Below are 20,122 nucleotides of genomic sequence, written 5' to 3'. Positions count from 1 at the left end.
GCATCTCTGAGCCATGGACTTAAGACGCCCAAATCAACTTCAACATCTTGAAAATTCAAGTTTTTCACCTCCTATTCCACTGGAAATACTACACAAGCTAAAAAAAAAAAAAATCTGAGTGTAAAAAGTAACTGTTTTCCTCTGGGTTAAAATCTAGACACACAAAAATAGAGATTTCAATGTAAATTTTACTATTTTATTTGTGAAAAAACTACAAGCAGAATTCATAAATAGACATTTCTATTTAAAGCAGGGAAATGATAAAGTGGCTTCTAATAACATAGTCGTGCACATGCCAGTAACAGGAATATATTAACATCTTTTATTTGCTAGACAAAGAGCAGTGTCCAATATAAATTTCCCCAAAACATTTAAGACCTGTGAATCTCTGACCAGTTCACAAAACCACCAAACTGACACTTTAGCATGAAGAAAAAAACAAACCTAACAGACTGTCAGCTCTAAAGACGTTACAGAGCAGAAACTTCCAAAAGCGTTATACAAGCTGTCTTTCTGGGCAAATGAAAAATATAGCTCGTATAATACATTAACAAAAATTCACAAGATTATGTTTTGACATACTTAACAAGCATTCTCTATTTGTCTCCAACAAACAAAGCTAAGGAAATAATGTAACCATCTTTACACAGTAAATTAAGGTTACAAGTCATACACAAGAACAGAACTGCTTGCGCATTAAAAACTGTTCAGCTCCATTGTCATACTCTAAATGTTGGCTCTTAAACCATTTTCGGTTACATACAAGCAAAGGTTATTATATATTCAGCAATTAATAAATTTTCAATAATTTAAGATACGGTAGCTTAAAAAAGTAGACTGAGAATGGTCTTGATAAGGCAGATGAAACATCTTAGTGGAACTAAACTCACAGAAGCTTCTGCCAATGTTTTTAACTATCCAAATTGAAACTGAAAGATTTTGCTTAAAATATTTTCTGGGTGTCAAGATCTCTTTCCTTTTTTTTTTTTTTCCCTTTCCCAACTGCATGACTCAAGCAGGGCAGGTCAGTTAAGCTCTGTGTGTGCGCACGCACGAGTGTGAAAGATCGAAAAGATCCTGTGGTATTAAAACAAATGGAAACTTGCAAGTGTTAACACTGTGCTTTTTTTTTTGTTTTGTTTTCATAACCTGCTTACTGTGCCGCCGAATACCAAGTATTTCTGGTCCTCTTTTAACGTACACCTTTATCATCTACACTAGTGTTTTACGCGCTGCCTACTAATTGCAGGGCAAACTGCAAACGCAGGAGTTACAGGAATTCCATTTCCAGAATACATGCCTGAGGGATGTCATCAATTTCAGAAATTAAGCCTTAAGTCCCTATCACCTACCGTAAAAGAATTCACAACAGCAGCTGAAAAACGGGCCCAATACCATCCGATTGCTGAGAAGTCCCACTGTGAGCTGCAGTTTCTAGCAAAATGGCAATTTCGTCATCTCACCTGTTCTAAAGCAATCCTCCCTTCCTTCACCCTTCCCCAACCTTTAATTTATTCTTGAATTTATCATGGAGGCAAAACTGAAAAACCAAGACACTGGCAATGAATTAATTAGCAGCCTATGAGTAGCTGGTTAATCAGCTTTTTCCACTAATCTAGGGGTCCAATCACTTTACATGAAACTAATTTTGAAAAAGTACACAGTGTTTCTGAACAAAGTGCATACCAACACTTATTGGTTCCAAAAGCAGTGCAACCCATGAGTTTGGTGGCATTTTAAGTTTTTTTTTTAAAAAGTTAATTAAAAAACTTAGCAATTCCTTACATCTCTGGAAAATAAATATGGCTGACTAATTTACCCTCCCTGAGACCCTTAATAAAAGGAATATTAAAACTTTAGAAGGAATGTCTTTGCAATACCCCACTAATATTAAAATGTGGATTTAAAAGTCATAGTCAAATCACTATGTATTATATAGCCTGATGCTTACAGAAAGCATCTGATTTCCTTTGGTTCATTAATAAATACTTTAAAAATGTATTTAAAAAGGTAAGCACAGCTTGCATCCCAGATACAAGCGGTATTTTTAAAAGGGGGGAACATTGTCTGTGCATTTGAGAGTAGGACCACAGCAACAAATGGCACTGCTTTATCATCTACACCTTTGAGAACAGAATTTAAATGATGGTACATTAGTGACTACAGAATAGTTTTAATGTAAATGTGAAAGGAGCCTTTCCTGTTGGCTACTCAAATCAAGCTGTTAATTGTTCTTTTTACTCGTTGCCTCCACAGACAGAAGTTACTTCTATTCTTAAGCAAACCAGGTTTTTCACACCAAAATGTGGTGTTTCATTACCAACCTGCCGCCCTCCCGAGAAAGTCCCTAGACAGTATGGTCAGATAAAGGAAGGTGACATCAAGTTCCCATGCTTGAAATGACTCTAACGTCTATGAATTCAGCGAATGAATGTAAAAGTCAAACACAACAGACCCTAAACCAAACAAAGTAAGACAAAATAAAACATTTCAAAAATGAGGAGGGGTGGATTCGTATCAGTGGTCCTTTTCTTTTTCCTGTTTTTTTTTAATTGTTTTTGCAAGACAGTTTAAAAAAAAAAAGTGAAAAAAAGTTTTGTTTTGTTTTTTTTTTAAGAGTTGACTCAAGCTGTCTTTATGTCGAGGGAGAAAGAGATCACACATTCTCAGGAAGCAGGAGCTTCCCCTGCAGCCCTGGCTGCCAGCGCTTCAACCGCTCACCACTGAGGTCCTTCCCACAGCGGGGACTTGGGAAATGTCTCCAGACACTGACAAGCTCCATGTTGGGACTGGCTGTGTGGTTGATAACCTTTGTGCAGTCAAACAAACAAGGCTAGATTTTAAGAGAAAGACATTTTGCGACTGAGTTGGTAGGGTAAGGGAAACGAGGAGACATGAGGCAAACAAATCTCAAACGATCACACAAACCACCGCTGCGATGTTACGTGCAAAGTGGACACAGGGGTTTGCTTCTTGGATGGACCAAAAATAGTTTCGACGGTTTTAATCCTAAAACTAAGAGACACTTTACAGATTTACCTCAGACATGAGGAGAGGTCTGGAAAATGGATGGAATTCGAGTTACAGAATACCGTATTTTCATGAGTGCTTATGTGAGAACAGCAATGTTAACATGTAACCGTAATTTACATGAATACTTGGCATTCTGGAGCTAGTTTAGTTACTTCTGAACGATCAAAGCCCTCCCAACTAAACCGCTTGTGATTTGTCAGTTATTCCACCGCAAATGCAGGCTATCTGGAGCAGTCTTTAAATGTGAGCTCACATTGCTTAAAAAATATATATTTTTCTATCGTCCAGTACTCTTTAGACAGATGAGAGTCAAGTTCCCATGTGGGCTGGAACATACTTCACATAAGACTGATTTTAATTTAATTTCAGCACTTTCATAGAAGGGACTGTCCCAGATCTGTGACTGTTCAATGTTGTATTCACTTCACAGTGTATCAAGCACCAGCGTTGCCATGGATTGGTTTCAAATAACCCTTTATATATAATTTTATATTTATATATATATATAGTTATATCAAAACTGATAGTACATAGTATAACTGGAAGAAAGAACTAAACTTAAAAGGATATGCTGAAAGGATGGAGTCTGTGAACACAATAAATAAAAGTTCCCTCCCCCTCCCAGCCCGCCCCCTCCCCAACAAAACAAAAACAAAAAACCAGTTGTAATGTACATGGAAAATTGTGCACAGCAGATTTTTTTTTTATAAAAAGTAGATTCAGGAGCACATCCAATTATAAATGATTGTTAGGAAAATCATATAAAACAATGGAATACATAAAAGTGTCAAGAGTAATCGTCAGGGTGCGAAATTCCTTGGTGGCCAGATGCCCATGGCAAGCAGAAATCATCCTGGCAGCATCACTAAGAGGTCGATGTCCACAGAAGATTCTCCAGGGATGCAAGCGGCATGGGCAGGTGGAGGATGTGAATTTCATACCCTGATTCATAGTTTTCACAATTCCATGTGCAATTTCAGAAAGATTCATCATTCACTGCTGACATGTCGCCCTTTGGCGTGGAGGAACGGGAGGAGCCCTTGTCTGTGCTCTCTGAGCCTGAGCTGCTCTGGTTCTGCTGTTCTGACCCTGCACTGGAGGTCACTGTGGATGAGGACGTCGAGGAGGAGCGAGTCTTTTCCTTAAAGTCTGTGATAATGACGGTGACGTTGCCCACAGTTACTGCCAACTGCTGTGCAGTGCTCCTGTCCACATTTTTCAGCCGGGGCCTGAAAGGGACACCACAGGGGGACAGTCTGTTCAATAAGCTACGGATTAGAAAGGATTCCTGGCCAAACATCTCTCTCTCTCTCTCTCTCACACACACACACACACATACACACACTTCATAACACCGTGGCAATGAACCTACACTAACAGCACACGTATCAACCCTTACTATCAAATCTGCTGACTAAGCTTAGCAAGAATAGAAGCCACCATCAGTTAGCAAAGCTTTGGACCACTGCAAAATTATGATCAATTTCTCTTTCCCCTGTTTTGGCCACAGCGATATAAAAGCAGCTCGTGTACATGTGCATGTATTTTGCAAGTTAACAGTCCCACACCCTTCTCTTCACCCCACCCCTTCTCAGCCTATAAACCCACAGGCACAAAACCAGCCCAGGCTCCTGCCTGCCTATGACCAGGTGAATCAGGGCAGCAGCGTGGCACTTCATTCCAGTTTCAAATACCTTGAGGTGTGATTCGTTTCACTGGTCTTTGTTGTAGCATTTGCAGACTGTATACTGTTTGCTTCACTAGGAGGATCTTTCAGAATATCAGACTTTGGTCTGAAAGGGGAGATACAAAAAGAGGTATTTCAATGACATTTCTGATTCACCTGCAAAATAATATAGTACTGTGCTGAGTTACCCAGGGTCTTACTTTGTTTTCTTGTTGGTGTTCTTCTTGGTAACACTAGGACTAATCTCCTTGTCTTTCTCCGGCTTCTCTTTGTCTTGCTTCTCCACCTTCTCCTTCTTCTCCTTCTTCGGGGGCGGGGGGGTGGCGTACTGCTGTGCCACTTGCTGTGCCACCAGCTGGGAGTTGATCCGGGGTTTTCTGAAACATTCAAGGAAAAAAAGCGTCATCATTTGCTTTACTAATTCCTTCAGTTTTTAACATTTTGGTCTCATAATTTCTTAAGTATTTTATTACTAGTATCTGGCAACTCAAAAGTAAATTATATGTATGATCCAGCGATCTCACGCCTGGGCACATATCTAGAAAGACGAAAAGTCTAATTTGAAAAGATACATGTTCTTCAATGTTCACAGCAGCACTATATACAACAGCCAAGGCATGGAAACAATCATTGACAGATGACTGGATAAATAAGTTGTGGTATGTTTATACAATGGACTACTACTTAGCCATAAAAAGGAATGAACTATTGTCACTTGCAGCAACATGGACTGACCTAGAGAACAGCACACTAAGTGAAGTTAGAGAAAGACAAATACTGTCACTTATATGTGGAATCTAAAACAAACAAACCCAGTACAGATTAATCTATTTATAAAACGAGAGACTCACAGATACAGAAGACAAATTTATGGTTACCAAAGGGGAAAGGGAAGGTGGTGGTAAATTAGGAACATGGGATTAACAGATAACACACTCTATGTATAAATAGGTAAGCAACAAGGATTTACTATATGACATAGAGAAAAATAGTCAGTATCTTGTAATAATCTATAAAGGAAAGTAATCTGAAAAAAATATAACTGAATCACTTTGCTATACACCTGAGACTAACACAGTATTATAAATCAACTATATTTCAAAAAAAGGCTAAATTATATGGTGTTATTTCTATATTATTTCTAGGTAGTATGGTTAAGTCCATAAACCTTTTGTTTAATATCAACTCTCTGTACATCTACCGCTGATGATGTATACACCTGTACTCACACACACACAACCCTGTGCAGTCAAGAATTTCAGCCAATAAAACATTTAACAGTGGTTAGAGCAACACTTATTTTCAGCTGTCAAGATTATACTGACTGACAGCTTTCAAATACTTCTGCTGCAGAGGGTTAATCTCATTTTATTAAATAGACACTGGTAATCCCTTGAAAAGAGAATGAAATTAAAAGTGTGACATTCACTCCTCAATCTAATTATTCTGACTTGATCTGCTCCCCTGCAGTTCTGTGACTGGCATGCACAACATATATAGAGCAATAAATAGAAGGTAACTGGTTCATAGTAGCTCCCAAGGGGGTGAAGATTGAAAGTCACTATAAAAAAAACTTAGACAAGTGATACATTCATTGTGCCATCAACCATTCTGTCCGCACCAATCTCCAACTGACACTGGCTCTTAACACTACTGTTTACGAATAGTAAGTGGTGCCAACAGCCTCTCTCAATGCATTACCATTCAGACCCAAATGAAAAAGGGAGAAAGGAAAGCCTATGCCCATCCCTATACACTATTAATTTTCAAAGACGTTTCCATCTAGGTTGACATTTACAATATAAGCTCTCGAAGCACAACGTAGGAAATAAATATCCAAGTGGGTCACTAATGAGGTGAAGTAACTGCCCGCCGTTACGTAAGGATCCCCTTCAGATCCTACAGCCCCCCCTCACTCCCCTCAGTGGAGCACTGGCCAGAGAAAAATAACCAGACGGACTAGGTCTGGCTCATCAATGAGAGCGCCAGAGGCAGAGGAACAGAAATGGAAAAAACCAAAACAAAAACCAACCTATGAAAAACCAAACCAAACCAAGTTTCTTTTTCAAAGAATTCTGCAATTTTTGTGCAAGAAAACCAACAAAGAGAGTTGCTAGTTACATGACACACTGAGCCTAAGTTAAGCACGTACTGGAGCACCTCTTAGGAGGGGGTGTGATGTGGCTGAAAAGAGGATACAGGACAAGGCGGGGACAGACGCCTATGACGTCATCAAGGCGAGCCCGCGCGTGCAAGCCACTGGGCCTGTTCTGAGGGTTCCAGTGCCGGTTCCGTGCGAGTGTGGCTTTGACAGAAAACCTACCAACAAAGGAGCAAACCAAGGGCCAAGTTTCCTGTCGGCCGGCAGCAAACACAGGCCTTGGTCATGGGTGGCGCAGCATGAAACCCAGTCACAGGTACCAACACCTCAGCCTGGACCGCAAGCGGCCTCGCTTGCCATTGAGCAACGGATTCAAGCAGATGTGAAGTGCCCCTAGTGAAACGGGGGAGGGTACTCTAAGTCCCGGTGACAGACAGGCAGACAGACACACACACACACGCCCTCCTGTGAAAGGTAACCTTGAATTCACACAGGTTCTAACAAAGGCGGCAGCAGCCATTCTAACACGTTCTACTCCTTCTAAGAGGAAGTAAAGGTGCCACACTGTCGGAACTGCCCTGGCCGCCCTTGTCATCCGTCCCCTCCTTATTTCCAGGTCAACGCTCTCTGATCTCCTGTGAAAGGAGGGCCACACGCACCCTACTCCCGCCCGGCCCCCGCCCTGCTGGGCTCCCCAGGCAAGACCGTCCAACCTGCCCCCGAAGCAGCAGAGGCAGAACCGTCTCACAGCCATCACAGGACGGGCACGCTAAGAAGCTAAATTCAGCACACATCCTTGAGAGCAGGCATTGTTGTCTTCACTTTTCAAACTGAGATGATTGAAAGCAGAAAGATTAAGAAACCTGTCTAAGGTTCACAGTAAGGGGCTAAGCTGGGATTTTTAACCCAGATCTATTGGAACTTTTTACAGACACCTTTTACGTAACCTCAAATCAGTTTCCCCACCGTGTGTGTGTGCGTGTGCGTGTGCGATGTGTGCAGTGGGTAGGGAGGGTGATGTGACTCAGGCACGGGATACTAGGGATGAAAGACCCAGGTCAACTCAGGCTACAGTCCCTTAGACATCTGGCAGAGAATCCCACCATGCACACGAGCACCCCCCCCGCCCCCCGGCAAGAAAAGGCCTACTTGGCTGTCCTTAAGAGAAGAGACAAGGGCAGGAGGAGAGGAGCTGGCAGGAATGTTTTCCAACGCCTATGCAACATTTCCTGAAAGGAATGAACCCTTATCATGGTATTTAACACTGCTGATCAGTGAGAAATAGTTACTTCCCACAGATTTACATTACTTAATGAAGTCCTAAGTGTCACAACACACTGTGAACTGCTCCTTTAATGGGCAGAACTGGCAACATACTGCAGGAAGTCAATCCTTCCACAGAGTTGAGAGTCTGGGCTCTACAAAATTATAAAATTTCTCAAATAATATATCTTAAGTAGGTAATTAAGAGCCTTCACAATACAGTGGAAGTATTAGATCAAAGCACACGGCTTATAGGTTTTGGTGCCTAAGCCTCAAATTGACGCCAATCAACCACCACCAACAAAAACAAACAAAAAGCCCCACTGGACCAGAAATGCTACAGTATACAACAGGGCGCCTGGATTCCTTTATGAGTATGTTTGGCAACCAACAAATTTTTTTTTTCTGTTTTCTTCTTCAAAACTGTATTTTTTAATTAAAAAAACTTAAAATTATTTTATAAGCTTATTGTTGCCATTTCAATAGAGTTTAAAAATGAAAATCTGCTGTCAAACTTCAAAATCAGACATCAGGAAATCTTGTCTATCTATTTGCATTTAAACAGCTAATATTTCAGAGAAGAGCTGATTCTATAACATGAAGCAAATCTTTATCTACGGACATTGTTAATTTCTGACAAGGAAAAATTTCAGAGTTCAAGCATGCATGAACATAGAAAGCAAGAAACAAGCTATCTTCCTGGACTGCTCTGACACATGCACAAGGGGCACTGTGGGGACACGGGCAAACCCTGTCCTATTCCACTGTGTGCTCAGCACAATGTGGGCTCTGAGATCATTTCTCACGTGCTGCTTTACATCTTAGCTCCCACAATGAGCAATGAGACAAAAGCATCTTCCTGTTGTTCAGGCAACAAAGAACAATAATAAATCATTTCTTTTCCTTGATTATGTCCAGCTTTTCTTGAACTATCATTTGTGCATTTTGCCCACTTGCAGAATTCCACTTTTAGTTAGAATACTCGGAAGACTCTGCAATCAGACAATCAACTCACCCATTAAAAAAAAAAAAAAGAGTACTTTGCAACTTACAAAATGTCTTCACCAAGTCAACTTGAGTTCTTTGGACACTGCCTTTCCATTTCCATTCCCCCCAATCAATTCCTTGCCTTGGCAATCTGTTAACTGAAGAATTAGCAACTTCAAGGATTTAACCACTCTGAGAATGCTTTTCCACTTAGCTTACTCTATTAGGAGCCCAGGATTCTTTATGAAAGATCACATCAATTAGAAGACTTCTCCACAGGACCTATTTTCCTGTCTCTATGCTCAAAAGTTCATCCTGCACACATGCACTGGGTCGGCCTTACCCCCATCTAACAATGACGGAATTTCTGTACTACTGATGCCCTCGAAACACCCTCCCCGAGCTGGGAATGTAGCAAAGTACTCTGCACAGCTAATATTCGATAACATCTACCGACTGAAGTACTTTGAAGATGAAATAGGAATAATTGATCCAACCTCAGAGAACTGCACAGGCCAAATGTGTACAAATGCTTTATAAACTGCACTTTTTTTTCTTTGCAAAAGTACCTTGTTAAAACCATAATGATGTGAGTAAATCTGATCTTCATCTGCACTGGTCTGCATACAATAATGTATTAAGTTGAAACAATTAAACTGCAAATACACTTGTAGAATATATTTCATTTTTAAATCAGGTAATGCCTGTAGTTCCCTCTAAGGCAGTGTCACCAGCATCAGAGTTTGTCCATCCCAACATTGTCAACCACACCTTGATGGCTTCCAGCTTTGGTGATGGGTACAGAAAAAAAGGCCCTACAAGAACAACCTGTCTTCTGTTCATTTTACCTCCCCACTCCTGATTCACTATGTATTTTTTAAATACCAAAAATAAAGCAGAGGAGAAATGCTGTGAGAACACAGAAGTCAGGATTCTAGCTCCAACACCAACGACCATGAGATCTTTAAAGGTGATTTAAGACTTTTTTTTAATCTAGAAATGCACAGATAGAACAGGTATGAAGTAACTAAGCTCCCTCTAGAGCTCTTTCCCTTCCCCCTAAACTTATATTTTAATTTATTGCCTCACTTTATCCTCAGCAATTCTAAAGGGTATGTTAGACAGCCACTAATATTCCCAGTTTGAAAAAAGAGGATTTACAACTAGACCCTAGAGAATCAGACTCTCTAGACTATAAGTCTGGTATGCTAGGTTGAGAGCTTTGCAATAAGTGATTTTAATCTCATAAAATTATCTGCACCTTTTCCTATTTGATGCAGTTATTACTAAGAATCACCAATGGGATTCAATCCAGCCCAATGAAGAATGACAGATGAGGAAATAAATATGGCAGATAATCTGGTTCAGTAAATTCCCAGAGAGTTTCTAGGTGTCTTCTTTGCCACTATTTTAAAGGACTGGTTATCTTAACAGACCGCTGGACAAATATTTATGCGTTCAGTTACGAGAAGACAAAACCACACAACAGCTCCAATCAAGTTCTTCCCTGAAGCAGGAAACTTAAGCCCCTGTTGTACCAGCTGTTAGTCCCAGTGACTAGGGTGCCCTTTCAGCTTGCTGGCTTAGGCCCCTGTGGGCGTAACTCAGGCCTAGCTGGCTCCGCTTTGGAAAGATCGAGACTCATAGCCCTCCCCAGAGCTGCTCCTGCCGCGATGTCAGGTCATGCTGCACTAGCTTAATACAGAGTCTCCATGGCCTTGTGACCGGCACTGAAGCCTATTACCATTATAACGTGGGCACTTTAAAAAGTGCTCTGTCACTTAACTTTGCTGAGATCATACACTACATGGCATTATTTAATTCCCTCTGCTCCCCAAATAGTTTCCCTTCTTGCTGTTCTTTTCTCTCCTAAACAGTTCTTTCCTTTCTCATGTAAACACCTGTCTTCATGAAATTCCTCAAGCCTTTGGCTCATCTTCTAGAATGAGCCACTGGGTGGCCCGAAGGGGTCTCAGTTCTTATTCCAGATCACTTTTACCCATCAGTATACATCCTCGACTGGCATCCTTGAATGGTAGAAGAACTATTCCGCTCTGTATCAGAAAACTGGTTTCTTACTCATATCTGACTCCACTATCAAAAAAAAAAAAAAAAAAAAGCCACCCCCTTTAAAGTAGCTTTCCCTCTGTCATCTTCCCAGGTGAAAGGAAGAGCTGGACTCTGGAGTACGGACAGCCTCTGGACTTTATCCAGACTGTGCTACTGAGCCTGGGTAAGGGCCACTTGGCTCTTGTCACCATACACTTACACAGAACATGTAGATAGAGTAGTTCCCTTTAAAGTGACATACATTCCAGAGCACTACTTCTTCCAGCAGTAGCTGTGTCTATCACCCTTCCTCAGATACTGGAGGGCAAATGAAAAGATTTACAAGTGAAAGAAGCTGGTAAGCCTTGCCCTAAGGAAACGGTTCTAGAGACAGAACTCCTTGGAACAAGTTAGTGTCCAGAAGTTAAATCACACTGCCTGGTAGCAACAGCCATACTAAGGAGCCTCACTGATAAAGCTGCCAGCTTTTCTGCTTTATTTTGGGGAGAACTGTGGTTTTGCAGATATTCCTTTTAAAAGGAGATGCCTTTAGGGGAGGCTACCAGATTTCATTTTACGATATACGTGGTACTACACAAACTCTTACCAGACACAAGTTGGTTAGGACAAGTGGCTCCAATAGAACTAACATAAGCCTCAACTTAATAAACAGCAGAATCTGAAATGTTCTACTGTAGATTTAAAATTGTCTTCCTGAGTACTCAAATGTCTCTTATGCTCTGAAAACACACTTATCTAACAAATATTTGAGCACCGTAACCGTCTGTATTCTAACTTCTCTGCAACTCAGGAACATATACTCAGAAAGTAAAAGGGGCTACAAGTGGTTTTGACTCTGGAAAATAAAACCTCTATCTTATAACTAACCTCTGTGCAGCAATGTACAGATATCTGAGCCCAGTTCTCGGAGTATGGCCCAGAGACCCCCGGGGGTATACAAAGACACTTTCAGGAGGGTCTACAAGGCCCAAACTAGTTCCCTAACAATCATCTCCATAATAATTCTAAGACATTACTCGCCTTTTCACTTTCCAAAGACTAAACGACACATGACACCACTGCTCTGACAACTAGTGAATTGCAAGTCTGTATGTTATTGTGTTCAAAACATTGCTCAGTTTTAATTGCTAATACAGAAAGCATCTATAGACATAACCAACGTGAGCAAAAGCTACTGGGGGCCATAATAATTTTAAAGAGTGCAAAGGATCCTCTGACCAGTAAGTTTGAGAACTGCTACCCTAGGACCACACCAAATATTTTACTGTGCAAGTCTGCTGCTTCATCACAGGCCAGGAAAGTAGAGGCTTTCTTTAGAAGACAACTTCTAAAATACCTCAAGCTTAAATTCTCTCTCAGCAAAACTTAAAAAAAAAAAAAAAAAAAAAAAAACAAACCATGAAAAGCAGCATCACCTCCAAATGAAGGTCAAGAAAATGTTTTGAAGATAAAGAAAAATTCTAAACTTAGTAAACATAAGAACAACTTTCAAGAAGTGGGCTTGAAGTATTCCAACCATTGACTGTAAACCTGGCTTTGTTTCATTTCCTCTCCCTTGTGGTGCCTAAAATATCAGAATTTTGTTGTGGTCATTCAAGTATTTTAAGTAAATGTCCCATAATAAGTACGCCCTGTAGATCTCTCACAGCATTTCCCCAAAAGCAAGCCCACTGACAAAATGTGCTGGTTGGCATCATAAAAAGAAAAATGTTTTCTCAGCTGTTTTCAAAACGGACCTGTTTTGAAGATGGCTAACTGCATTTCTTTTTGATACCCGCTACTCCTTATTTTCAATATACTCTACAGTAAAACACTTTGATGTTAAGACTGAAAAGAGACTTCTGCTGACTGAGGAGCTGGTGTGAGCAGTGCTTCAGGGCCGCCGTTACACCTGAGACAGCACAAGCGTCACAGCAGCTTCTGGGGCTGTGACCACAGAAGTGGTGGACACACAGCTTGCTTAGGAGGAAGCCCCTGCAGGCACCAAATCCCTCCTCTCCGGGCCAGCATCCCGCTTCCCAAAACGCCCTTGGGTAAAGGAGCAGAGAAAGTCGTAACATTCCTTGTGCCATCTCCTCTTCCAGTTCCACCTTTCATTCTCACTTATGTTTCCAAATTCATTAAACAGACTTTTCCTGGTGCCTACTCTACGCCAAGGCAGGGTACTACGCACTCTGCATGTGTCTGGATATACACTTATTTTCCAAAGAACTGATAAAATACAAGGCATTAGATTGCAATGGCCCAGATCTCTGTTAAGGGTCCCTTGTGTTTTCTGGGCTGCTTCTTGTCACACAAGCTGGACCACAGGACTCAGCAGGTGAGATGCCTTAGCCCTCTCCTAAGTCAGTGACCTTGGAGGGATTACATGCTCTCTTCAAACTTCAGTTTCCTTACTGATAAAAGGCATTAGAACAGGGTTAGTAAGTGATCTCACTGGTCCTTTATCTCAGATACTTGTATTCAATATTTAATAAAGACAACTAAACAGAGTATCTGTTCTTAAGGTCCAGGCAAGTTTGCATGAGGTACATTTTACTAAGTATACTGTTGGCTTAGTGACTTTGAAATGATCTCTCCCAATCCCCCCCCCCAATTACCTTATAAATCATGCCAATAATTTTAAGAGGGATCTCAAAATACAAATCTCTAAGCAAACCATATTTTCAGATGCAAATAAACTTGATGATGAATCAAGTCATTCTCTCTCCAAGAAACACTATACTGGAGCAATCCAATCTGCTCTGCAAATTACTTTATAGCTATCAGAGATCCCATTTAAAATTCATTTAACCATTTTGAAATTATAGTTCATGGCTCAAAAATGGGCACTTACAAAGCACACAGAATTAGTAATTCTTCAAAGGGGAAAAAAAAGCTATTTAGATAATTCAAAGAAATCCAAAGTCTAACAAATCATTTCCCTCTTCAGGTCTTGGTTTCCTCACCTGTAAAATTAACAGGTTGGACTAAATTAAGGTAATCTTAAGGATTCCCTTGAATCTAATCCTTAAAACAAAAACATACATACTAGAAAATAACAGTTCTAAAAAACAGGCTAGTTCATGGTCATATTATCATGTTATAATGAGTTTCGTAAATCACTGGTAATCAAAACTTTCCGAAAGCCTATCATCGCTTCCTAGGGATGTCTACTGCAGGGCTTCTCAACCAAGCACTGCTACTATCTTAGATGTGCTAACTCCTAGCTGTGGGGCCGTGCTTATGCACTGAGGGGTGTTTAGCAGCATCCTTGGCCTCTGCCCATCAGATGCCAGCAGCACCTCCCTCCCTAAGTTCTGACAGACACTGTCAAAAATTCTCTGGGTGGCAAAATCACTCCCAGGTGAGAACCACTGTTCTATACAAAAACATAAAATAGGAGAATAGAAATACGGACAAACATGGGAAGGCAGCCTAGCAAAAAACAGCATTTCTCCCATCAAAACTTTATCAAAAGATATCTGCCAAAAACACGTGTAATATTTTCTCCAGTCTAATAAGAGGGTAGGATTTAGAAAGAAGAGTTCTAAGAGCTCGGAATATACTGATACTGTGTGGGGTTTTTTTGGGGGGGGAGGCGGTGGTAATTAGGTTTATTTATTTTATTTATTTTTAGAGGAGGCATTGGGGATTGAACCCAGAACCTCCTGCATGTTAAGCATGCGCTCTACCACTTGAGCTACACCCTCCACCAACCTTTTTTAAAATTAAGTTGTGGGATCAAGCCTCTCAAACATTTTGCAAGAGTTTTATTAAATAAAATTCTGTACTATATACAGCAGCACATAGATTTACCCATCATAAGATGTATCAGTTGCACTGATTAAACGTAAGTCTTTGGTAACTCTACAGAGCTACGCACCACACATTTGGTCGGAAACATATCCTTGCTCAGGTCTTAAATAATAATATAAAAAAATCATTATTTTAGTATGTAGCACCTATTCTAGGGGGAAAAAACAAAGGTAAAAATGTAAAGCAACTTCTGTGTGTAAGAGACGAGTCTGATCTATCACCAGATGCTTCAGGGAAGACTACTGGATGGTCTCTATACAATTACAACTCTGACAACTAACGTCATCTTATACTTCAGGCATTTCAGGCTAATTGTGGTCTTTAGTTCCAGAAGGGAAGGTAATTTTTAGGATATTTTATTACTGCAAATGGTTAAAAAAATTAGATGTGAATGAAGGTGAAGACTCTGAAAGACTCTATCAGCTAGAGACACTAGCACTGAGCTTGAGAATCCCTTTCACTCAATAGACATGATTTTGCTGTGTTGGGACAGAAAAACAGTGTGGCACAGGTGAAAAGAGGGATCCATACAGCAATGTAAACAGTACAGTAAGTCTTTGAATTAAACGATGGTCATAATGGCTACACATGGATGAAACACTTCTCAGAACACTACGAAATAATTAGAATTTTTTTTGACAGGAATAGAAACTTGAATAAATACCAGGATATTTTGTGATAAGCCGTCAATACAGTCATCCCTTGGTACCCAAGGGGGACTGGTTCCAGGACCTCCAGGGATACCAAAATCTGCAATGCTCAGGTCCCGTATACAAAAGGGCATAATATTTGTTTATAACCTATGCACATCTTTCTGTATGCTTTACAATCATCTCTAGATCACTTAACCTATTACAATTTAAATGCTATTTAAATAGTTGCCAACACACGGAAAATTCAAGTTTCGCTCTTTGAAACTTTCTGTGATTCTTTTCCTTTCTTCAAAATAGTTGCAATCCAACCCTGAATAAATTCTCAGACACGGAACCCTCGGCTACAGGGGACTGATGCTAGTCACATATTATATCCCTGGCGGGTCCCAGGATACATCTCATCTCAGTGCCTAAGAAATTAGACATACAAGTACCAAAATCCACTTTAGCCAAAGAAAATATCTGTTGAAAAATTCTATCAATTCTTTGTAGATTGTATCTACTCTATTCAGGAGGATCAGAGAAAGTGGTGTTTAGGACATTACCTTAACAAACATTTCTATATAAAATAGTAATTCTTTCTTTAAAAAAGGTAATTCTGTGCAGCCCTTCCCCGTGAGTACCTTTGCTTTTCCTGTCTAAGCAAAATTCTCAAAAGAACTTTCCTAAGCAAATAAGTTTGATGAAATGAAGGCAAGTGCAGTACCATAGCGGGTGCCATCTGATGTTTTCAGGGGCAAACTGACTGCTGCCATGTTCAGAACAGCTTCCTGGAAACACTTGGGTGTATCCTCTCCTCTTCTTCATTCTCCACGTGCCACAGGATCTCAGAACGTGGGCTACCCACGTCAGCTACCTCACCTCCACTTCTCCATCTCCATCATCCTCCTCCGCTCTAGTTCAGGGCTCACACCTCTCCCTCCACAATGTCCTACCTGCTCATTTTCAGTCTTCCCTCTAGTTATCTTACGTGAGGCCACCGGGACCAAAGGTCCAAACAAGTAAGTTGCAATGCCTTTCTCTGCTTAAAACCTCTGCCACTGGCTGTGGCTCACAGAAGTCCATCTTCACTTCCGAGCGTGATAGGTGGGGCTCCTCACGAGTTAGTGCCAACACTGCCCACTAGCTCACCACCCCTCCACACTCACCACCCCAGGGTGCTCCTGAGTTCTGGCTCAAGCCACCTTCTCTTTCTCAGACAGCACCTTTTATCATTGGCTGTATCTGCCTACCTGCTGATCCTTTAGCTTCTGAAATGTCCTTCCTCATACTTCATCTGCAAAGCTCACAACTACTTTAAAGCGGCTTATATGCCATTGCTTTTCCAATTTCTCCCAGCAAATAACAGTCTACGGCCAGATGTTCAGGGTTCCCAGACCACCCTGACACACCCCCACCACTTACATGTTCTACATCATCACCCTACTTACCTGTCTCTTCCCACCAGATTATGTACATCTCTGAGGCAGTCCTGGCCTTTCACATTTTATGCTACACTCTCCAAACTGCTTCAAAATAATTACATGTTTCCCAACAGTAGCTCAGTTGATGCTGGTTGCAAGAATGTGTGTTCTCTGTACAGTGTGGTGCAGACACCATATGCTGTATCAGCAAGTCACATAACACTATTCAAATTCTGTACTTAACAGTCTCTCTGGGCCTCAGAACTGAAGGACCCTGTAGAACTCATCTTTGATACTGCCATGCCGGAGCAAAAAGTCTAGGACATAGTAGGTTCTCAATGAATAAAATTTATCTACCCCGGAGACCGAACAGCTCCCAGTTTAGAAGTGAAGAAAATTAATAGGTGAGGAAATGCTTCCTATGGAGCGACACTGTGTTGAGTGCCCTACATATATCATCTCGTAATTCTCACAACTTCGTGGTATTTAAAAAAAAAATTTTTTTTTTATAACTTTGTGATGTTTTTGAAGGGACCAAAAAGCCCGAAGGTCCAACAGCAAAAAGGCTAGAGGAGTTTATCCCAACTTTACGCTCTCTGCACTAACCCACCCGGCCCACCCCAACGAACCTTAAGAAGAACTGAAGCCAGGGAAAGTGAGGAAAACAAAGAATAGTATACCAATTAAAAAAGAGAAAGAGCAAGCTTCCAGTATTGAAAGGTGCAGCAAATGATGACTGAGAACAAGTCTGAATCTGCCAGGCAAGGATGTGCCCATCCAGACGAAGGGTTTCTCTTCCATTCCTTCGCTAGGTCACATACATGCCCCTCAACTCTTCACCTTTCTTCTTACCTCAAATCCAGCTACTTCACATATTCCACCTACACTCCACACGGATACAAAAAAACCACATCCCACCTACAACCATACAGGTATGAAAAATGCAGGCTGTGCTGTGACATTCTGCACTGCAATGCCTCTATTTTCAAATACCTAGCACAAAATTCTTAGGAAATCAAGTCTAAGTCCTTTAGGAATGCTCTCGGTCTTCTGTTTCTCTATCAAAGTGAAAAAAGATCTTCAGGTAGTAACTGACTTCTCAAAGCGCTGCACAATTATTAAGTCTACTTATTTAACCTTGGAGAAACCACATTATCACTAGAGTAAGTACTGCAGAATCACCTGGGATTCTCACACTACCAGCAAGCCCTCCAATTACAAAGATTTATCTTAACGTTTAGCTTTTTAAAAAGGGACACTTAGATAAACTGGGATGACGGTACAGTGCATACATGCACGTATCTGCATCACTCGGATACAAGCACCATACAAGTTGGTATTCCACTCCAAAGCATCTGACTTTGGCATCAAAATGAAGCCAATTTGCATGGCCTATAATAAGCTTCCGACAAGGTAAGGATTCTGTATGTTCCAAAAATGACTTCGAAAGGGCTTTTCTTCCTTCTTAAATTAAAACGCTGCAAGTGCACTTTCTTCAAAGATTTGCTGAAAATTTGATTCACTAGCTTGCAAAGGTACAACGGAGATTTTTTTTTTTTTTTGAGGTCTGAAAAGAAATTTAAACTAATTTTAGAGTTGCAAAAACAGGACTGAGTTCCCATATATCCCTACCCAGCTCCTTCTATTTTAACATTTCATATAAATATAATTATCAAAACCAGAAAACTAACACGGGCACAATACTGTTAACTAAACTGGCCACTTTTCTCACTACTTTCCCCACGAACGTCCTTTTCTCCTTCGGCCTCCCTTCTGGGCGTCCACACGTTTAGCCTCCTTCTACCTACGATAGCTCCTCAGTCTCTTTGTCTTGGACAACCTTGACACTTTTGAAGAGTAATGCTCAGTTATTTTGTAGAAATGTCTCTCAACTGGGGCTCTCTTATGATCAGAATGAAGTTATATATTTTGACATCATGGCAAAGATGTGTGTCCTCCTGAGTGCATCACAGCAAGGGGTTCCCAATGTGTCCATGTCTCACGCCCAGAGATGTTAACCATGACCACTTGGGTAAGGCAGTATCTGTCAGGTTTCTCCACCTTAAAGTTATTATCTATTAAATAAAAGACTTCAGAAGGGTTATCTTGAGACTATATATACAAATATGCTGCTTCTCCTCAAACTTTCACACACTAACTTTAGCAATCAAACACAGACCTTGCAAATATTGCTACTGTTCTGTTTTGGCCTAATGGTGATTTTCTAGTTCTCTTTTTCCTTCCACATTTATTAACTGGAATTCTTCCTTAAGTGAAAGCTGTCTCTTCAAACTCATTTATTTATTCTTTCAGTTATTTTTATCAGTATGAATTCATTGATATTTACCTTATCCTACAAGTTAAAATCCAATACTATCATTTGTTCTGTTGCTGAAATAATACACTAGGAGCTCTTCCTTCAGAATGAGTTCTTCTCACAGCCCCCGCCCTCATCCTTTTTCCCTTAAAAAAATCTAGAAGTTTTTAGGATCAAAGTTCCTTGGATTATTTTATATTTCTAAGCACTGTACTCAAAGAAAACCTTTACAGTCCAGCTAAAGGAAAAAACACTTGTCAGTCACTCAAAGTGATAAATCATTTTATATCCTATGCCATTTAGTGCTGTATTTCAGACAGCATAACCCGTAACAAGAGTTGGGTGGTATCTAAGGAAGTGAGAGCTCTGGATATTCTGAGTACATTTCCTCAGAATGTACTCACTAGTCTATTAACAGACTACTTCTGTGTTCTAAAGACATACTTGATCATCAAACATTTTGTGGCCAGAGGTAAAAGTTCCAGGTGGAATGACAGAAGAGTCTAGTTAGACAAAAGTGTCCTCTAAAATCTAAAATATATTCTTCTGGCATTCTGCGGAGGGAAAGGGAAAAGATTTCAGACTCTGGAAGAAACTGAAGCTATTTTACGCAGGAATAAGGGTATGCGCCAAGGCTGAGTGCGTGTGCCAAAGAGTAAACAGCCTGTGGTGAAGGAAAACAACGTTACTGTTCCTCCCAACTTGATCGAGCTCTTCCCACAGATCTAAAATAACTGAAAAACAGTGGCACCTCCAAAGTTACTCCCTGCTTAAGGGGCATAATCCCCACCATCCAACCACCTGAAAAAA

The 20,122-nt window shown here is 40.6% G+C and overlaps 1 protein-coding gene across 1 annotated transcript in view; it reads right to left on the bottom strand.

Annotated features, from left to right (window-relative positions):
* Positions 1 to 972: 972 nt before the first annotated feature.
* The window catches only part of RYBP (RING1 and YY1 binding protein), a 70,665-nt gene continuing 51,515 nt past the window's right edge, over positions 973 to 20,122 (bottom strand). The window contains exons 3-5 of the mRNA XM_031471157.2: positions 4,921 to 5,097; positions 4,728 to 4,826; positions 973 to 4,262 (exon numbers count right to left, since the gene is read on the bottom strand). Coding sequence (XP_031327017.2) covers positions 4,010 to 4,262; positions 4,728 to 4,826; positions 4,921 to 5,097 — 529 coding nt within the window. The 3' untranslated portion in view covers positions 973 to 4,009. The remainder of the gene's footprint in view (positions 4,263 to 4,727; positions 4,827 to 4,920; positions 5,098 to 20,122) is intronic.

Source organism: Camelus dromedarius, chromosome 17 (assembly GCF_036321535.1).
Source record: "Camelus dromedarius isolate mCamDro1 chromosome 17, mCamDro1.pat, whole genome shotgun sequence".
NCBI classification, from domain to species: Eukaryota; Metazoa; Chordata; class Mammalia; order Artiodactyla; family Camelidae; genus Camelus; species Camelus dromedarius.
This window is presented reverse-complemented; position numbering and strand designations above follow the sequence as displayed.